This window comes from Falco cherrug, chromosome 4 (genome assembly GCF_023634085.1).
Source record: "Falco cherrug isolate bFalChe1 chromosome 4, bFalChe1.pri, whole genome shotgun sequence".
NCBI lineage: Eukaryota > Metazoa > Chordata > Aves > Falconiformes > Falconidae > Falco > Falco cherrug.
This window is the reverse complement of record NC_073700.1, coordinates 16,844,932-16,864,603: the sequence shown is the minus strand read 5'-3', so window position 1 is coordinate 16,864,603 and position 19,672 is coordinate 16,844,932. Positions and strand designations below refer to the sequence as shown.

At 43.6% G+C, this 19,672-nt stretch overlaps 1 protein-coding gene across 27 annotated transcripts in view; it reads left to right on the top strand.

The window, feature by feature from the left end:
* The window catches only part of MAGI1 (membrane associated guanylate kinase, WW and PDZ domain containing 1), a 355,855-nt gene that overhangs the window by 306,580 nt on the left and 29,603 nt on the right, over positions 1–19,672 (top strand). For all 27 annotated transcript variants that reach the window (XM_055707410.1, XM_055707402.1, XM_055707400.1 and 24 more), the window contains 2 exons: positions 10,247–10,278; positions 17,817–18,033. In XM_055707410.1, the coding sequence (XP_055563385.1) occupies positions 10,247–10,278; positions 17,817–18,033 (249 nt within the window). The remainder of the gene's footprint in view (positions 1–10,246; positions 10,279–17,816; positions 18,034–19,672) is intronic.

The following is a 19,672-nucleotide window of genomic DNA, read 5'->3' as shown; positions in this document are numbered from 1 at the left end:
CCTTCTACTCGGGTATCTGCATCAAACCTGTTTGTTGCATCTCTCAGCAATGGATGTGTCACTCAGTACAGGTTATTTGGAGCTGTCCATCCAGAAGTAACGGGTGGGGGGTATTTTTGATAGCTCATAGGCACCCCCAATAGTGATTAATATATGTATACTATATAATATAATAGTACATATATAATATCTACTATTATAGTATATTTTTAGATAATAAATTGTACTTTAAAAATCAGACTCATAGTATGCTTAAAGAAATATATGTCCACATGTAATGCCAAGATTTATTTTTCAAGTTCATTCCTTTGTATTCCAAGTCTATTACTTTATAATTCCAGAATTATGGATTTCCTGATTAAATTGTGACTCTCATTTGGCATTTAAAAACCTGTCTTTTAATTGTTTCCTCTTGTTTATTTTTTACTATTTCCTTTAAAGAGACTTGCCTGGGAAGAAGGGAATAAGATTAGTAAAGTTTGTAAGTTGGTCTACAAACTGCATTAGAAATGAAATGTTTTTAAGATGCTTTGCATGTTACTTTTCCATTTTCTGAAAACAGACAATCCTAGTAAAAACACATTGCTAAAACTTAGGGCTTTAGGTGCAGGGAAGGAGCAGGTCTAGGGGAACCTTTAGTTGGGAGTCGCTGCATCCTTTGTTTCCAAACCACCGAGTCACTCTATTAATTCTTTTCTTTCTGTTGAGTGGGATTCTATTCTAACAAGGCCAAAAAAGGCTGATGAGACTTTAAAGCAAGTTTGATGTCACATTTACTATTCTCTTACAGCCTTATTCTGATTAGGGACTAGTATATCAAGGAGCTGATACAAAAAGCAGTTGAAGTCAGGAAAAGATGAAATAAAGGAAATGTTACACATTGTGATATTTTTAATAAGAGGTTTGAAGTTCATACCCCTTATTAGAATTGCTTATGTGCATGTTTTTTCACTCACTGTGCAAGTTAATTTTCCTCCAAACAGCTCCAGAGTGTTAGATACGCCTTTTTGGGGCAACACTCTGTATTGTTATGCAGCACCATACACTGATCACTGGTAATTGGTTTTGTAAAGCAAGCTAGCAAGAGCTTGTTTTCTCTTTGTGATAAAAATAAGCTGAATTTAACATTTAAAATCAGGTCGTCTTGTAAATAATGTAATATTTTGGGATTACTCAGTGTTTTTCTGCTTCAAAGTGCTTTACAGGTGTTAATCTTAGTGACATTAGCCGTTTGTTTTTGATGATCTGAATTTACAAGGTTTGGGATAACTCTGCTTACCAAAAGCATGAAGGGGGAAATTTTGGTGCTGCTGAAGTCCATGGCAAGGCTCCCATTAGACTCCAGGAGGCAGCAGGGTTTCACCAAGGTTTCGGATGCCTACAAATGCCTGCAGCCACAAAGGGTAATTGTCAGTAGCTTGTTCAGACAACAAATAGTTTGATGCGCGTTACTAATGTTCATACAAATAGTGCATTTGCGAGAACTAATTAATTAGCATTACCAGGTCGTGCCAGAGTTTCTCAATGCAAGGCATCCAGATGAAATAGCAACAAATTCAAGTATCAGCCTGAAAAAGCTCAAGCGCTTAAAGATCCTACATTAAGTTCTCAAAATTCCAGATACAAAAAGACCACGTCAGAGTTCTTTCTGTCTTTTTATTTCAAGCCTCTAGTATTCATATCCAATTGCCTTTCCTAAACCCTTGGAGGCTAAGAAACTCCCAAACAAAGCACAATGTCATATGAGCACCTGATTCCAAAACCAACAGCTTTAGAATATTACAGTTCGATGGTACAGGCGAATCAGCACCGCTGGTATGTGGACATTCTAATTGCCTGCAGAATTCCAGCTCTTGCTGGTGTGATACATGCAAAGTGCTGACACTAATCTGTTAGTCATTTGAGGCACAAGTGTTTTCCCCTCAGCTACCCTTCACTAACTCCATTTGCACTGATTCTCTTCTAGAAATGAGTAAGCAAATGAAGAGGTGCCTGTGAAATCTGCTTTTTGGGTCAGCATGAGTTTTACATCAGTTGCCCTGCATTTCTGTGGCAGTGTGGCCTATCTATGCTATAGCTTGTTTTCCCCAGATATGTGTGTCATCTGAGCTCCAGAGTCGCTTGGAAAGGTGAAATAGGATAGAACAGCTGCTGATTCATTGCTTGGCATTTTGTTACATATTTTGCATTAATTTCAAGGGCTGACATAATTTCCTGAAGTTTTGCGATATTTCAAGAAGCATGCTTTATGGCCACGAGGAAACCTGTACTTCAATTATTAAGGAGGTGAGCAATTAACGTATTTGGAAGAACGAAATAATGTCAGTTTTGCGTAATCTTGCATGCTGACAGCACGCTAGTGGTGGTGTGCACATTATGCGCATGACTGCCTTTCTGTGGCAGGGAATCTAGATCTGCTTTAAAATCAGTAAGAAAACCAAAGCATTTGCTGAATGCTGGAAGAAAAAAAAATGTCTGAAATCTTCCCATCAGGATGTTTTATTGTATGAACCACGTTATCTTGCAGAAAGCAGTAGGCTCTCAGCTGAGAACAAAACAGGAGATTGCTTAGCAGATGAAAGGTGAGAGCTCTGAAATTCTTCCTAAAGGCTTTTATTTCTCCCTAGCTTGAGGTTTTCAAAGTTGGCGCTTTTTTCCCCTCTTATGTTTTGATTTGGTTTTGGTATTAAATGCTGAAGTGGTGTAAGTAGAGCAACACAAACCCACACAATGTTGTTTTCTATCAAATGTGATGTGATGTAACACAAGGTGGCACAGCAGAACCTAATAGCATGCATTAGATAAGGCAGATGTAGCTAGAGATGTGCCTTCCACATCTTCATCGGGATTTGCACAGAGGGAAACAGAGCAAACTTGGAGCAGTGCAGCAAGGGGGGGTTTATTCTGCCCAGTTTTTCCTCCTACCCTTCCATACTGACTGTGCAGCATTTTGGTGGGCATGTACTTGTAGATAATGAGGTTTTATCAGCCACGTTGCAGGTAGGTGCGGTGGCTGCTGCCCTGATTTGGCATTATAATAACCACCCATAACAGAATTACTGAGGTATCAAAATTCCAAGAAAGGTCTTTGTTTATCAATAATTAAACATTTGGAGAGTCATTAAAAGCAATAGCAGGTAGGCAAAACTGAGGAAGAAGGATGGCTCTGTAATGGACTAGTCAGTGGTTTTGTTCTGAGACAGGTTGGTTTTAAATATCTATCCCCGCATCTCTACGTGCTTCTATTCTGAATTAATTTTTTTCCCCATTCTGCATTGGGATTTTATGTTTATTCGTATTTACTTTTTCTTGGTCGGATGGACTTATTTCTGTCCTTGTGATAGTGATTAGGACAACACTAGCTTTAGGACCCTGTTAAAGCTGTGTCTTTTGTGCCAGAAGACCTGCAAAGTACCGTGAGTTGGACTGGAGAGGCTGGCAGGGGCTCGTAGACCAGCCAGGTTTGGCAGAGGAGGCTGAGCATCAGGGGGATAACAGAGCTGACCGGATGCGGGGGCAGGTCAGGGTCCTGCGGTGGGGGCACGTGAAGGTGATGTTGGTAGGGATGTGGCAGGTGAATATCTATCCCAGAGGTTTTGACTCCATCCTTATCCTTAAGGGTTGGTTTCTGAGATGTACAATCACATACTTTGAAGTGTGTTGAGTTACTAATTTATTTTAATAAAAAACCCCTGTATTTTCAATCTAATACAGTTATATTTTGTGAAAACATGTGCAAAACCATTGTTCTCTAGTAATAATTTTCTGTCTTCGTGTGCCATGTGTGCATGTGCAACCCCCAGGTCTGAATCTGGCTAAGTATTACATAAATATTAACTTATTATTAAGGGATGTTATTTATTAATAGCAGCATTAAACTAGTGCCAAGAGGGCCCTATTTGTAGGCATCCACTTTGTGCAGGCAGCTCTCCAAAGATGAAATATGAGAATCTGCCATAAGCCACGCAGATCTGAGGATGGGGATTTACACCTTTTAACAGTGCTGTGCTAAGTCTGAAGACAACCACCCTCACAGAGCAGGACAAATACAGGTGTGACAATAGCAAAATGCGGTTTCTCTTCTACCACTGTCCTCCGCGCTGAGCCTGGAGTGGCCCCTGAAGTTGGCCTGGAGGTGCTGTTGCCCTTCGGTACCCACATGGCCATGAAGGGGGGTGGGACTCAACGTCTTCGAAATTGCAGCATGCCCAAAAAATGGTGAGATGTGCTCTAGAAACCTTGCAAATCATGGATTTTGTGGGCTTGTGGAAAAGGGTAGAGTAACTTCATGCATATCCACACATGTATGCTTATGTGTGTGAAAAAATAATACATGTGTGCACACACATATATCTATGTAAAAAGAACATAGAGGTTTCCTATTACTTTGCAGTTCTGGTATTTGCCTTCTCGAATTCATGAGGTTTCAGAAATGTATTGTCTGTGTACATATTTATTTAAATATTAACAGAGATTTTCATCTAAGCATATGACTCCAACAGCCTGAGCATTAGGAAAAACTAATTTAATGAGCTTCAAAATACAAATATAAGAATTGCTGACATGCTTATAACCATAAGTTAGATGGGTAATTGTCACACTAATTCTCAATCTCTTCATTATCTTACTGTCTTGGCATTACCATGTGTATCTTACTACATAGTTAAATTTATATTTGACTAGTAATTAAATAGCATTTTATTAGCCTATGTCTTCTTTACCGCTTCTAAGATAAATTCTGGTTTGAGATGCTGAAAATACGACTGAGACTTCAGTTATGAAGAATTGTTTAGCATCCTGACCAAAAATGAGTAGTTGAGACTAATGCAATTTAACATCTTTAGAGAATCTAGAACTGAAATTCTTGTTAATGGCAATAACATACTATGCCTCATTATTTTTTTTTGCCAGTGAGTTAATAATGCCTGAGATGGTCTCTTGAAAACATCGCTTTCTTAGCATTAGCATTGTATATAAGCATCAGAAACATGACATTTTTCACTGTATTAGTTAGTTACCAAATTTGATTTTTGGCAAGGCATTATTCCTGCAGCGTAAATTATTCTCGCACTTAAAGCTTGTATTGCATAGCTAATTTTTTTGCTAGTGCAGTGACACTCTTGTTATGCAACTCATGATGATGAGCACAAAAGTTGGACAGGGACAAGGTAGGGGTTTCTTTCTTGATGGTGCGCCTTATGCCTGTATAAGCTTGCCTCTCTTGCTGCAAATTATTCTGGTATGTTTTCTTGTTCTTTCTCCAGTCTGGAAAAGATCAAGTTCCATCTACTTTTTTAAGTAGTATCAGAAATTCTTTGACAATGGATTATACAGAATCAAGGGGATTGCTTTGTCACCACCAGCCTCCTGTCCCCTGCACCCCCACCCCCACCCCCCCCCACCCCCCCCGGCAGCAGTAATGGCCATTAGCGTTAATTATTTAAAGTTCCTTGTTTTGCAGGCAGAAAGCAGCCATTAATGTGCAGTGCCAGGTGTATGGTTCTGTACCCCCCGACTCCAGTACTTTACCCCTCATCTTTTGAAGTGTCTGTTTTCTTTGATGCAGCCTTTGGTTTTTATTCAGTGTAGTTTAAGCAGCTGTTATTTAGAAAGCTTGAGGTTTGGGGTTTTTTTTTCCAGGCAGGAACATTTTCTCTGTAAATGTTAACCTTGTGACACAGTCTGAAATGTTTCTTTTCTTGTGTTTTTATTCATCTCCTGCTAGTTTTCAGCTCTTGTGCATTCTAGGCTGCAGATGACATTATGGCAAAACCAAATAGATGACCTTTTCACCCAGGCTCACCTATGGCTTTTTTTTGCTGTTGGTTATGGATGGCCTACAAGGTGTCCAGACTGGAAGTGTTAAGCAGTCCTGAGAAGTGAAGATCCAGACACAGTTGTTCTTCTCCTTCATGTGCAAAAACACCCCAAACTTGAAAAATGTTGAGCAGTAGCCACAAACATCGTCAGCAATAAGTAAGATGTTAGTCTGGCTTCTAGGCTGGCTTTTAGCAATTTCAAGTGCCTTTGTCCTATGGTAGATTGTGCAAACTGGTACTGAATTGTTCCAACTTCAGTTGAAATCCCATTGAAATACATACTTTTTTTTTTTTTTTTCTTTTCTTGTGCTGGAGGGAGAAGTGTTCATGCCAGCTGGCCTTCACATAACCAAGCTGTTCAGATGGGTTGACTGGATGACTCCCGTGGTGCCTTAAGATAGGTCTTCCTTAAGACTGAACTTCTGATCATTTTGATCCACTGTCTCTAAAACGTAGGGCTGTGGAACAGGGCATCTTGTGTCCATCTAAGTCATCTTTGAGCAATGTGTGGCCTTCTGGGCTCCCACCAGAATCGGGTCCAGGCTATGGTATGGATTTGCAGACACATGTTGCATTCTGTATGTGCTCAGTAAAATGGAATTTACCATGTGTTATGGTCTCCTCATGTTATTTTGGTTGCATAAAGACAAAAGATTTGAGAAAATGTTCCCGTAAAAATTGAGGACCTACTGCATGTTAGAAACAGCAGCACGCAGGGTCCAGTGGGTTCTTCCATGAACTCATGCTAGTTAGGGTTAGGGAACTCACAGCTCCCCAGCTCCAACAGTTTTACCACACAAGATTGCAAGATTAACACGTGCCAAATAATATGAAATAAGCTGGGTTGTGGCTGTACTTCGTGGACCACATTGCTCGCAACGTACTATAGAGTCACACAACGGAGTACTGCTCCTGGTGGGTGATGGCGGTAAGAGTGCTGAAGTCATGGTACAAAACTGGCTTAATGATTTGCATTTTTTCCCCTATGTTACAAAATGTAGTTGAGCAGATGGATGCAGCCAGCTGTACATAGAGCTTTAGGGAGTACCGGGGAGAAAAGAGAGAGGTTTTTGTTAAGATAAATGTAATAATCTCTGTGATAATTAGTTTAATTTAGATCCCTGCATCTGACTCATTTTTGACTAACCTTGTATGAAAGCCTTTCTTGCCTTGCCGACGAGTCTGTGAATTTAGTTTGATTACAATCCCTTTTTTTGTGCTTGTGGATTGCTCACTGATCACTGATATTTTTCATTAAGCAGTTGCTTTATTATATTGTTATTTAGAGGCGAGTAATTTTTGTTTTCTAATTAATTTAATTCCAGGCACATTTAGTAAGTAGCTACAATGAGCCCATTCAAGGGGTTTTAGGTCATACTGACATTGTTTACCAGATGTGCTCATTTGTTTTAAAACACTGTTAACTCTGTGATGACAACAGCCCTGTTGGGTTGCTTGACTCTTCCACCTTCTCTAATCTGCACCTCCCCAAACCCACAAAATTAGAAGATGCATTTCAAATACTAATGAGAGATGTCCATAGGCATTAAATCACAGAGGAATTATGTTGCAAACAGTGTTGATATAAACTATTACTGTTCTGTTATCAGATTTGAGGGCAGAGCAGCAGAGAAGCCTTTTGGATTCTCTTAGCCTGGGATGTGAATGCCATTACTGTGACCACTAAAAACTTGGACAATGCCAAAGAGATGGAAACTGGGTGTTAAGTCCCTGCCTGGCCCATTTACTTCTGAAAAACCTGCCGTGAGGCTTCAGGAGGGGCCGGGGCAGCCAGGAGGATGAGCATACCAAGCAAGGCACGGCATGGGCAGTGACCTGGGCAGTGACCTGGGCAGTGATGGGGCACATTAATGTAATCAAAAGGTGAATGTTGTAATTCATAGTTGGCACCATCCCAAATTCATAGGCTTGGGCGATTATTTTTGCTAGAAGCTTTTTGGAAAAGCTCGGCATTTTGTTGCTAGTGTTGCTCCCAGGATTTAGGGGTTGTTCAAGCACTTTGTGTTCATTGCTGTTAAATACTATATCCATTCCATCATCTGAGCATGACAACTATGTATTATACCTATCATTTGCTCATTTAGCCTACTGCGTCAGGAGTTTTAAAATGAGACCCTAATTACATGAATAAATAACATTTTTGCAGGAACATGTACAGGCACGTTATTCCCCTGACTGTAAGCTTGTCCCATGAAAAACTACCAACATTTGTTAACGTGTTCTGCAGTCACTTATTTTGGTAAAAAGTCAATTACTGCTTGTTCTGCAGCAAAGTCTGGCACAGAGCAGTGACACTGTAAGATTCATCGGCCTCTGAAGGACCTGCCGAACAATGGCCTTGATGTGCTTCCCATTATTTTTCAACCATTTTCCATCTCTTTTGGATTGGAACAGCTAAAATTAATGTCAAACTTTGAAGGAAAGGTTTGTTCAGTAGTTTATACTTAGTAAATTGTAACATTTAATGCTTGTGATGCAATAAACTGAGTTCTGGTACAATTTGAACCAGCAGCCCAGCTGCTTCTCGCTTAATTTTTTGCAGGGAGCATTTAATTGCTGTAATACCTTCTCTGGCTCATGTTGGTCTGTTAAGGGTGCGTGCGTGCATGGCGATCTGTGCTACCTATTGATTTAATAGGAAAGAGCATCTCTTGGAAAGGGAGAGTAAACGTGTGTGCATGCATGTGGAAGGGGAGGAGAGAGAGGGAGGGAGGATCTCTATCTGTGCGTATATCTCTGTGATAAATGATGCCTGTTAAAAATGTGACTTGCGATGAATATTATTAGTGCTTTCCTCTTAAAGTGTATTATACAAACACAGTCACCGTCAGCAGAAATGAAGCTGCGGTTTTGGTTGTTTAGTTCAAACAGTTTTGATGTTTCATTGTCCCTCGATCAATCAGCGCCTGGAGGGGTATCAGCTATCGGCTGGGAAAGCATCAGTAATGTGCAGAGCACAGATACTCCTCAAAAGACGAAAAAATTTCATTTGAAATACTCATTACAGTTTGCATCCCAGTCTGTGAGCCGGCAGCAAAGTGAGCTCTGTTTATCATTTTTAATCATGGATTTTCCCTATTCAGAACTAACATCTCCCAAATTACCTTAAAATGAGCTTCTTCCTAGACAGATTTGTAATTCACTTGCATCACTTATTTTATTCTCTGCGTAAAAGTTAGACGAGGGCATGGGTTTTTAGCACACACAAAATGCATAAAGTAGAACACGTAATGCGGCATAAGTGCCACATAAATCACATCCTAAAGACAAAAGCAGATTTCAAACATCTGAATTACTGAGCACTTAATGTGGAGTGTAATCTGTGTTTTGGTTTATGTTTGTTTTCTGGAGTGTCACACAGAGCAAAATATGGGGAGTTCCCTCTCCTCCAGCGGTGGAGGGAAGGGAAGGTCATTCACAAAATGCCCAGGAAAGAGCTTTTCCTGCGTTGTAGGTAAATCCCCCGGACAAGTGGCTCCTTTGCTGCTAGGAATCGGGCTGTATGCAGAAGTTGTCAATAGAAATCCCACTTGAGTTCTCTTGCTCATCACAAAGCAAGTAAGAGGCTGCTCCAAAATGTAAAATTGTCCTTGAAAAAACCTTCTCTCATGCCCTCCCGGTTGTTTCTTCCTTTGCATCGATTGCAACCTGTGTAAGCCCCGCTCCTCCGAGCTCCCTAGCCATCCCCCCAAAGGTCAGGACATTTGCAGTGCTGTTTTCAAGCCTCAGCTCTCTGAAATTGTAGCTAACCGATAAAATCTCTGGCTTCAAAGATTTATACTTAGGATGGACAGGAAGGAAAACACGTGTTTTGTCAGTAACATGAACAATTTTAGGAATAAAAGCTTATTCTTCTTCATGCTTTTGTTTTCCTTTTCCCAGCCTGTGCCTCCCGGCTCCAGCCAACGCGCAATTTCTTTTCACAAATCGATTTCTAAAGAAATACTTTTTAAAAAATCAACCTGTTTCCCCTGCGCCGCCGCGATTGGTCCGATAAAATCGCCGAGCCGATCGCGTCAAAAGGAAATAGCCTGGGCTTAATTGTAAGCTAAGTCTCCCGTAATCCAGGGGAGCATTTGAGATTCTGCCCAAGCACTGGGTTTCGGCGGCCGCTGAGGGCTGTGGGTTTCTCTCCCAGCCTCCCGGCTGCTGCAGCACAAGTCAGCATAGCTAATGCAGATAGAGCTCTCCCCCCGCTCCCTCTTCCCCGCTCCCGTCTCTCGCTCGCTCTCCCTCTTCCCTGTGCTTTGATTCGATATGAACAGACTGGTAACTCCGATGCGAGAGCGAAAGCTGACATAACTCTGCAGATGGCTATGTTCGGATGATACACCTAGGGATTTTTCTTGAAGGGAAGGTAACGTTTAGATGCTAATGCTTATTTTTCCCTTGTTGCCATTTTTCAGGACTGCCGGTCCCAAAGAAGAGCCCAAAGTCGGTAAGCACTTTTCAGCTACTATTTTTGTCTGTTTGTCTGCTTTGAAGGAGAAAGGCATGAGTTCGTCTTGTTTTCTTTGTGGGTCTCGATTGGTTAAGTTGTCTTTCTGTTGCAACCATGATTACCTTGCACGGCTCCCGCTGCATGGGGAGATGAGAGAGGAATGCAGTACAGAAGGGGGACTTGTTTGCAAATAAAGCATCAGGTTTACAGGTCCTCTTCCCTGGCAGATGAGCTTCTCTGTCATTTAACTTACCGAAAAAAAAAAAGCTATTGTTTCCTTTTGGAAAGATGGGAGGCTCCACCTTCTTGCCAGATAGCAATTCCTGTCGGGTGCTCACAGGCACCAACCTTTTCCATTAACTCCCCGAGTTTTCTCGAGTACCTCGGCTGAATTATTAACAGAACGGGAAAGCATGCACCTTGTTGAGAGAGACAAAGCATGAACGGAGCGTGATTAGGGTTCCCAGGGAATACAGGTAGCTGTCCGAGCGCTTGCTCTGGAGGCATTTTCATACTGAGCAGGATTGTGCTGCAGGTGTGAGATTCCTTATTTTAAAAAGCCAACAACAAACCCAAACCAACAGAGCAGTATTTTCTTGTCCCTTCTGATCCTATTTCCATGTAAAGCTGTTACCTGGATGACATGTTACCTAATAGCATGGAAGCTGTGATCTAAAGTGTCGTTAAAGCTCCATGCATGATGTTGTGGAAGAAATTAATGTGCTATTAATATGCAACAAAAAGAAACCTTTTACATTTTTAAAGAAAAGGGAATACTTAAAGCCTGAAAGTTTCCAGTTATCTGTGGAGAGGGAGGGGGAAAAAAAGGAGTTCTCACCCAACAGCTTTGGGGATGCAGAGCGAGTGAGGTCTTTGCCGTGTTGTAAGACAGTGCGAAACTTCAGGGGCAGTCCCCGATGGGTGCCAGGAGCAGCAGCTGGGCGCAGCCCACCTCGCCGCAAACCTGGGCAAGAGGTTTACGAAGGGGCTGAGCAGCAGGCTCCTGCTTTTAATACGAGTTCTCTGTTCATCCAAAAAGAAAGCCCTGAAATAATTAATGTGATTCTGATGGCTTAGGGCAGCGCTGATTAAAGTCATGTGAGCCCAGGCCTCTACCATTGTCAGCTCGCGTTAATGTTGAGAGGCAGAAGCGCGAGGTGTGCTCCCTCGCAAATCACAGGCACGTCAGACCCTGCGCACTCGTCTCTGTCATACGCGGAGATTGTTTCAGCCTTTGGTAAACCAGAAGCCAGCGTGTAAAATACATACGTGGCTGGCACATTTCTTCTCTCTGCCTGCACTTTATTGCCCGGTCGGAGCAGCAGTGGCTGCGCTCGATCCGGACTCCGTCTGCTGTCATTAAACCAGCCCCGATCAATGAGCCTCGGTCTTTTCAAAGCGGGGAGGCTCCCGCCTTGCCACACACGCAGTCGGCATCAGGTGAAGCGGGATCCTGCCGTGTCAGACGCTTCTCTGGTCAGCAGCGGTGCACCGTGAAAATCTGGGCAGCATCTAAATCCATGTGGGGATAATCCTGCCTCGGTGAACAGAGCCAGCTTGCAAACAGGTGTAGCTCTGCAACAGCAGATTTCTCCCTCCTGCTTCCTTTGAGGAGCCGGTCAGCCTTGGAAAGCAGTCCCATTCCCTCATGTGCCTCTCCCAACCCCCTCTCACCTTGTTCTAGGGTCCCTCCAATAATTTTTACGACGGCCCTAGGCGGTGCTGTTGCCTCTAAAGCCAGAATTCACAAAAAGCAGAGCCTCCTATTCCCCCTGCCTGCACACCGGATCATTTGCATCGGTAATTAGCAGAAGTGTTTTATACTGCTGCATTGTGTGGCAGCGTTAATGACCAACCGTTCCTCGGAGGGGCAGAGCAGGACGCGTCAGAGTCGGTGCAGCTGCTTCTTCATTCCCGTGCATTGGTGACACGCACGGGTTGAGCGTGGAAACCTGGAGCAGAGCACCTCGGGGCACCTGTGTGCAGAGGGGGGAAACTGTCCTGGGGCTGGCTGGGATGGATTTACACCAATAGCAGAGCTTGTGTGGCCAAGGTGATGGTCAAAAACCACAAAAGCAGTGGTGGATTGCTAAACACATTCCTTCTTTGGTTCAGTTGAAGGGCTGCTGCTTGGCGGCGGGGCGAGGGGAGCCAGGCCCCCTTGGCCATGCCCTGGCAGGGGGGAGCCAGGCCTGCCCCGCTGGCATGCTCCCCGGCTGGGTGCCATCTCGCCGTACCCTGCCCCGGCATTTCCCGGGGGTGGTGTGCTGCACGTGCAGCTGTCGGGTGAATGCGGGTGCTGCCAGCTGAGCTGAGCACCATGGGCTGTCCCCAGCACTGCACAGCTGGCTGTGGGGCTTGGGACCAGTGTGCTGCCCCTTTCCCCCGCTTGCTTTACCCAGAGCAGGGGGACTGTTTTCCATCATTCCTTAATTAATAAAGTAGCTGCAGTTAGAGGACAGTGTACATCCAGGCTGGGAACAGTTGGCTGGATCTTAATTTGTGCTCGTTCTTTGTTTCTTCTGCTGCATAGGGGAAGACACAAGCTCAGGTGTCCATCCTCTTGTGCTTCGCTCAGCACAGCGATGAACCCTCTCATGTTACCTTGTGTTCTTCCCCAAAGCCTGGACACTCCTGACTTACTGCCAACAGCTGTATCTTTCTCAAACAAGCTGTGTTTTTAGCTGTTGGCCCAATCCTGTTATTCCCACAAGGCTGATGGCAGGCTGTTGGATACCTCTCAGCTGGGATGAGGTGTTCCAGCCCCTTGGAGAGGTTTGTTAGCGCTGGAGCTGTGACACAGTCTGGGAATGTTCTTCTGCCTTCAGCTCAGTTTTCCTGGGCTGCATTCTTCAGCCTGTGTGTATCTTCTGATAAGCTTTATTCCTCTTCTCATTTTTAAGGAGAGTTTTTCAACCTTGATGAAAGAGCTGGATTAGTAACAGAAGTTTGCAGCCAATATGGGACTGGGTACTTCCGAGTTCTTTCTTCCCCCTTCCCTCCCACCAAGGACACGCGCACAGCAGCTCCCTGTGCTGCTCTTTTGTTTTCAGTTTCCTATTGATTCTTTTTTAGATTAAAATGGATAATATTTTTTATTGACCATCTGGGGTTATATATTTTCAGTGTGCAAGTTCTTTAGTATAGCAATTTCCCGTGCAATTATCCTGGTATAATGTGGACGAAAACAAACTTTTTTTTTTCCTTTTTTTCTTTTTTTTGTCCTTGGTGCTTGCATCAAAAAACTCCACAAGGGGGCAAAGATTCCCATTTCCAGCTTGGTTTACTGTCGCTGCCAAGACCAGCTTCTCCAAAATGCTCAAGAGCACAAAATTTGCAGCTAGATCATCAGAAGATGGGATCACTGCAGGGTGAAGAAAGTCCTAAGCTCTTCCAAAACCGTAATTTTTTCTTTTGGGTGTAAACAAATGCATTGTCAGCATAGCTGATTTGTGGCCAAAAATGCGATTCCTATGCAAAGCCTGTTCCTGACAAGAGACTTGCCACGTATTTTGGGTGGGATAGGCAGCACCTGGGGCTCTGCCAGCGTCCAGTTTTTGTCAGGAGGTGACATTGCTTCCACAACACGAGTGTTTGTACAATACATCCCTCTTCATTCAGATATCATTCCCCCCCACACCTTGAAATGCTGTGGGAGGAAACCACAGCAACTCTTGCAGTTTTTTGCCTGCAGAATCCCGTGCCAAAAAGCTTTGGTGTCCGTTCATGCCGCAGGATGTGTTCTCTGCCACCATTGCCTCTTCTGCAGCGGGTTTCTCTCTGCCTGACACAGACATACACAACTGCTGCTAATAATTAGTGTCCCATCTCTGCCTGCAGCCACCTCTCAGCTGTGTCATGGGCCTTGGTTGTTTTAGCAGTCACTGTACAAAGTAACATCTAATTACTCTTTCATTTAGCATGAATGACAAACTGGTTTCTGCTATGTGGGCATCTGTAGCATTTTCCAGGCACCTGGTGACTTCTGTAAGCCGTTTTCCCTGTCTCCTTTTGAAACACAACAGCTTCAAGCTCCCTGGCTTACATCACCTTTGCTGTTTTCTTCCCTCCCCATAGTCAGAGGACAATGTAGTGCTCAGTGTGGGCTCACTCAACCTCTCTGCCGAGGGAGAAGCTGCCTTTTGGGTTGGCAAATGCCATGCCTGTGGCTGAAAATGAGATTGCACGCTAGGGGGGAAGAAATCCTGGAAGGCTGATGTATGCCCAAGCCCTGACTGCTGCTGCCCCCTCTTCGGCAGCAGTTGCCCCTACAGCTGCCCTCAGAAATTCAAGCCATGCTGGTGTTTCTGTTAACCTCATCTGGTGGGGGAGAGGGCAGCTAGAAAAGACCACCTTCCCAATGCCATGTTTTCTTCATCTTACGTTTTACAGGATGAGCACTGCAAAGCTTTAGCAAGGGTGTATGGGAGCTGGCACGGGCCATGCAGCTCAACCCTGGGGCTTGCATAGGGCACGAGAAGCTCCAGCTTTCCATGTATTTATTTTGTCCCAGCTGTAATACAGTACCAAGGTGACTGTTTTTTTCCCATCGCTTGTATTAAAGTATGCAGTCTGCCTAAATGGACTTAAGTTAGTCATTGTAGTCTTGATTTCTAGCCACTTGTGGTCAAGAGTCTTTCTGGCAAGCTGTTTATGCTTATCAACAGCTCTGGAGAAGACCTTAGACTCTGGAGGGCTGGGATGCTCTTGCTTAGTTGGGTAGTTCAGTGCCCCATGGCAGAAGTCAACCATCAGAAGTCAACACGACGCAGCTGATCAGCTTAACTTTGCACTGAAAACCATGATCCAACATCTCAGGGTGAGGTCCGAACCGTCAGCTCTGCAGTGATCTATCACCTGTGCTCCTCTGGCCCTGATTTAGCTGCTTTCCTGCCTCTGTGTGAGCTGAGTGAGCCAGTCAGTCAGATCTGTACCCAGGAGGATTGGAGCTGAAGCTAGGAACCAGGCAGGAGGTAGAGAAGCCATCCTTTCATTGGCCTGTGGTCTCTCTTTGGAAAGCTCCACATTTGCACCAAGACACAAGCTTTTTCACCTGGCCATTCCCCGTTGCAGGAGTGCAGCAGAGTGCAGGGTCCTGCAGGTCCTGATGATGATGTGCTGAAGCTGCTACAGCACGTGAGAAGAACTTGGGCCCCAAACCTTTTTGGCCTCATCTGGTGAAGTGAAAGTCAATTAATATTGTCTTGTCTTAATTACAAATATTCGTTATTTCCATGGCTATGTTCCCCTTTCTCTGTTCCCCTCTTCAACTCCTAAATAGAGATGTTTCAGGCTTTTTGAAGGAATTACTGTTTGGAAAAACAACTGTCCCTCTGAAGTTGTTTTCCCCAGTTTCTTGCAAAATGTCTCTGTAATTGCAACTTTCATTTAATTAGAGGTGGATTTGCTTGAAATATGACGACACTTCCATTTGCAACCCAAATACGAAATAGAATTCATAGTTTGTTCAATATTTAGACATTTCATATTGTAAAGTGAGAGCACTTTTTACAGTTCAAACTTTGTTCCTTTTGAATCAGAAAGTTTTAAGTCAGAGAGTTCTCAGCATTTCCCCAAGGGCTGAATAAAGCTTCACATTTTAGTCCCTGTACTCCAACTTCTGTAAACCAGCTATTTCCAGTGAGATTGGCCTGAAGTTTCACAGGATGCTTGTAGTTATTTTAGTAGTTTGGCCAAGCAAACAAAACAATCCAGATGGCTGGACTGAGAGTTGTAAAGTGGTTTTGTTTTTTGGGGGTTTTTGTTGTTGTTTTTTTTTTTTTTATTTTATTCTTAAGTTACATAGGAGTGATTATCCACAGCATAGATGTTTTAAAACTGCTTCATTTAAAAACTGAAGGGCTGCATGTGAGTTAGCTTCTTTTACCACTTGAAAAGCTAAAAATGTTTGAAATTGGTTCAGATATTTGTATTTGAAAGTCTGCAGATGAGTAATCACAGCAGGTATGCTTTGTTCAAAATTGCTTAAAGGACAAAGGCAATTTCACAGTCTAGTCGATCAAGATATCATTTAAAAAAATGCTGGTAGTGGATCAACAATTTGACTGTAAGGCTGCGAGGCCAAAGTCATTTTGGCTGTTGGAGGTGGTTTTTTTTCTCAGTGTAAACCTAAAGATACGTGCAACTTAAAAAACAAACCGGGAGATATTATTGTTAAGACTCAAAAAGAAGGCACTTCTGTCTGGTGACTTTCTCCTCTGTAATTAATTCAGCCCTGCTATGATGGAGCACTGGCCACCTGGGGTTTCACGTTCAGTGGAAAGCAGGGGGTCCCCAGACCTGTGTGCGCTTCACCCCCCTGTGCTGATCTGCTCCGTGTTTGCCACTGGCTTTTCTCCCTGCCCCTGCTTGGGTTTCTGTGGAGAAGTCCCTGAAAGCAGAGACTCGTGTTGCAGTGGGTTTGGGTATTCCCTGCCAGCAGGAAGCTAAATTTTGGTCTGAGGTTTCTTGGTACGTGTGACTGACCTCTTTTAGCCAGGAAATTGTGGATGTTGTACAAAGAACCTGTAGGATGCTATTTTTCCAGCTGCCCTCTGGGCCTCAGGAGCCCCAGGAACATGCCGGTTCCCTCTGCGGGAGCAGGTGGGAAACTGGACTCAACCTTGATGCCACCTGAAGGTCATCTCAAAAGAGCATTAAAAAACATTTGCTGTACTCTTCGGGGAGCTCTTGTTGAGGGAGGATTTTGCTGTATATTGGCAAATCCTGGCAATGCAAATGTGACTTGTGCTTCATTTGAGCACACCGTTGTGAATTTGAGTTCAGAATTATGTACCCTGCTTAGCTAAATATTGAGCAGACAGAGCTCTTGACATACTGCTTTTGAATAAGCCTTGAATTTAGGCGGACATATTTTTTCCTGTTTTAATACGCTCAATTAAAACAAGGAAATCAAACTGCAAATAGACATTTTCACATTTGTGAAGGTCTGCTGTAATCCCCGTGGATGCTCTGGGAAGCAGAAACATGCAAGTGGTACTCTGTTGTCCACCCACTTGTGATGTGGGGGTTGCAAGAGCTACAGAGGAAAAGGGATCTTGCATAGTAAGGGCTGCGCTTCAGTCTGTTTCAGAGGGACTGGTTAAGTTTTCACAGTAAAATCTGGCAGTTTTTCCTTTTTATTGCAGGCTCAGGTTAGACCCTAATGTTATCCGAGTAGAAGGTTGTTGAATTTTTCTGCCTTAATGTAGGAAAAAAATAAGTGCACTGAAACTAGTAACCTATAATGAGATTTAGATTTGTTTTATGGGTGAGAAGGAGAATGGCATATTTTTTTTATGATAAACTACTTTGTTTTGCATATCTCTTTCTGTCAGTCTGCCTATCAAAATTTGTCATTGGGGAATTTAACTGTACCCAGCATTAACTGGTAGCAGAAAAAGTGAGATTTATATATTTACTTATGTGCATGAAGAAACCCTGATCAAAGAAGGGAGCAAAATTGATGGAAAACACCCACTCAAAGACCAATAACCGTCTGTTCTCTCTCTTTCCACTCGTTTTCTTCCTTACAGCAACCACTTGAAAGGAAAGACAGCCAAAACAGTTCTCAGCATAGCGTCTCCAGCCACCGCAGCGGGCACACCGCTTCCCCCGTTCACAGCACGCAGGTGCTGCCGGACTACACCACTGCCGAGGTGCCGGCTGGGGATCAACCGGACAGTTCTGGGCAGAAAAAGCCAGATCCATTCAAAATCTGGGCCCAGTCCAGGAGCATGTATGAAAGCCGACGTGAGTATGAAGCAGGTGTGGTTGCTAAGGCTACGGCTCTGGCAGCTGCTCTCTGTATATTTTCTTTGCAAAGAGCTGAATCTTTTAGATTTATGTTGAAAATATAAGGCTTCAGTTTGTTAATTTGGTGTCTGTCAGTGATATCTACTTGAGAGAGGTGCAGTTTCCTCTCTGATGAGGAATGAATTTAGATCGTCTCTGGGCTGGGGCATTTAGACCAAAGCTTAATACGAAAAATCCCTTTAAAATTAAAGACCATCTTTTCCCCTATTCTTTTGTTTTGCTTTTATATGAGGCTGAAGGAGAATTTCCAAGTTTGTTACCCAGATCCTAAACTCTTTTTTGAGGTTAAGGCTTATTGTCTGATACGCGTAGGAATTTCAGTAAGGAGGGGAAGTATTTAGTTTGCTGAAATTCACATCAGATGCTTTCCAGCCTCACCCTGAGGATGAGAAAATCCAGCTGAGCCATTTTACTTTGACCAGAGTGAACACTTTAACAATGCAGATATCAAATGCATATTGTAAGTGGCTTTTATAGCAATTAATGATCTGCACACTTGGCTAATAGTTCAGCAGGGCTTTGACTCTGCTCCAAGACTATAAATATGGTTTCATTCAGTTTCTTCTCTGTGAACAAAATAAATACACTGGCTTCGCTTTAATTGCACTGCTGAAGATGATCGAACCTGTAGAAGCTTCTTAAAGAAAGAGTTAGGCGTATTAGGTTCGTTTTCAAAAGCAATAGTTACTTCAGTGACAGAAAGGGGAGCTTCGAAGTCTGGGTGCTGTAAGAGTATCACCTGGAATTGGATTTTATTGTGCTAACTGGAAATTGGTAAAACCAGTATGAAGTGAACATTACCTCAGAATGAAAAATGGTGGAGCTGTTTTTTTTCTGACCAAATGAATCACTTTGAAATCTTATGTCCTGGAAAAATTAAATCATGAGTCACAGTTTCTTGGCTGAAGATTCATCTCTTTGGATTGAATGTCTCAGCAATGCAGTTTGTAGGTGTCTCAGCTTCTGTGCACTGCTTCCCTTCCATCCCTTCCTAGCGACCAGGCGTACTGACCCTGCAGGCTCTTGGGCCAGGTGGTGCTGATCTGCAGAGAAGAGCAGTGATGGAACTTGCACGTGCACCTCATCGGAATAGGAAAAAGGGGCAAGGGCTGAGGGACAGTGACTTTTCAGCCCTGCAGAGCTGTGGAGCATCGCTCCTGCTTCTCCTGCCTGGATGGCCAAGGCTGAGGCTGCCCCATGGCACCGGCATTACCGCTGCTCCTCTCATGTGGTTCCCATAGGCACTGTGCTGCCATTGCCTCTGACCCCCTGCAGTTACTTCGCTAATTTCTAATTAACTGTTTAACTCATGCTAATTAGTCATTAGTATCAGTTTAGCAGCATTAACTCCTGCCTGTCTTTCCCAATAAAACCCAAGGCTGCACTGGAGAAATCCTGAAGTGCACAGGGCAGTCAGCCTTCTGTGTCTACCTCCAACACCGTGTGCTAAATCCTCCCTCCTTCCTCGGCAGCTGCAAGCATCTTGTAGAGGTTTTATCCTTGTCTGTGATTAGAGCCCTTCCAGAGGCCTCTTCACTGTCTCTTGACCTGCTGGTTTCCCATGCCTCATTTCTCC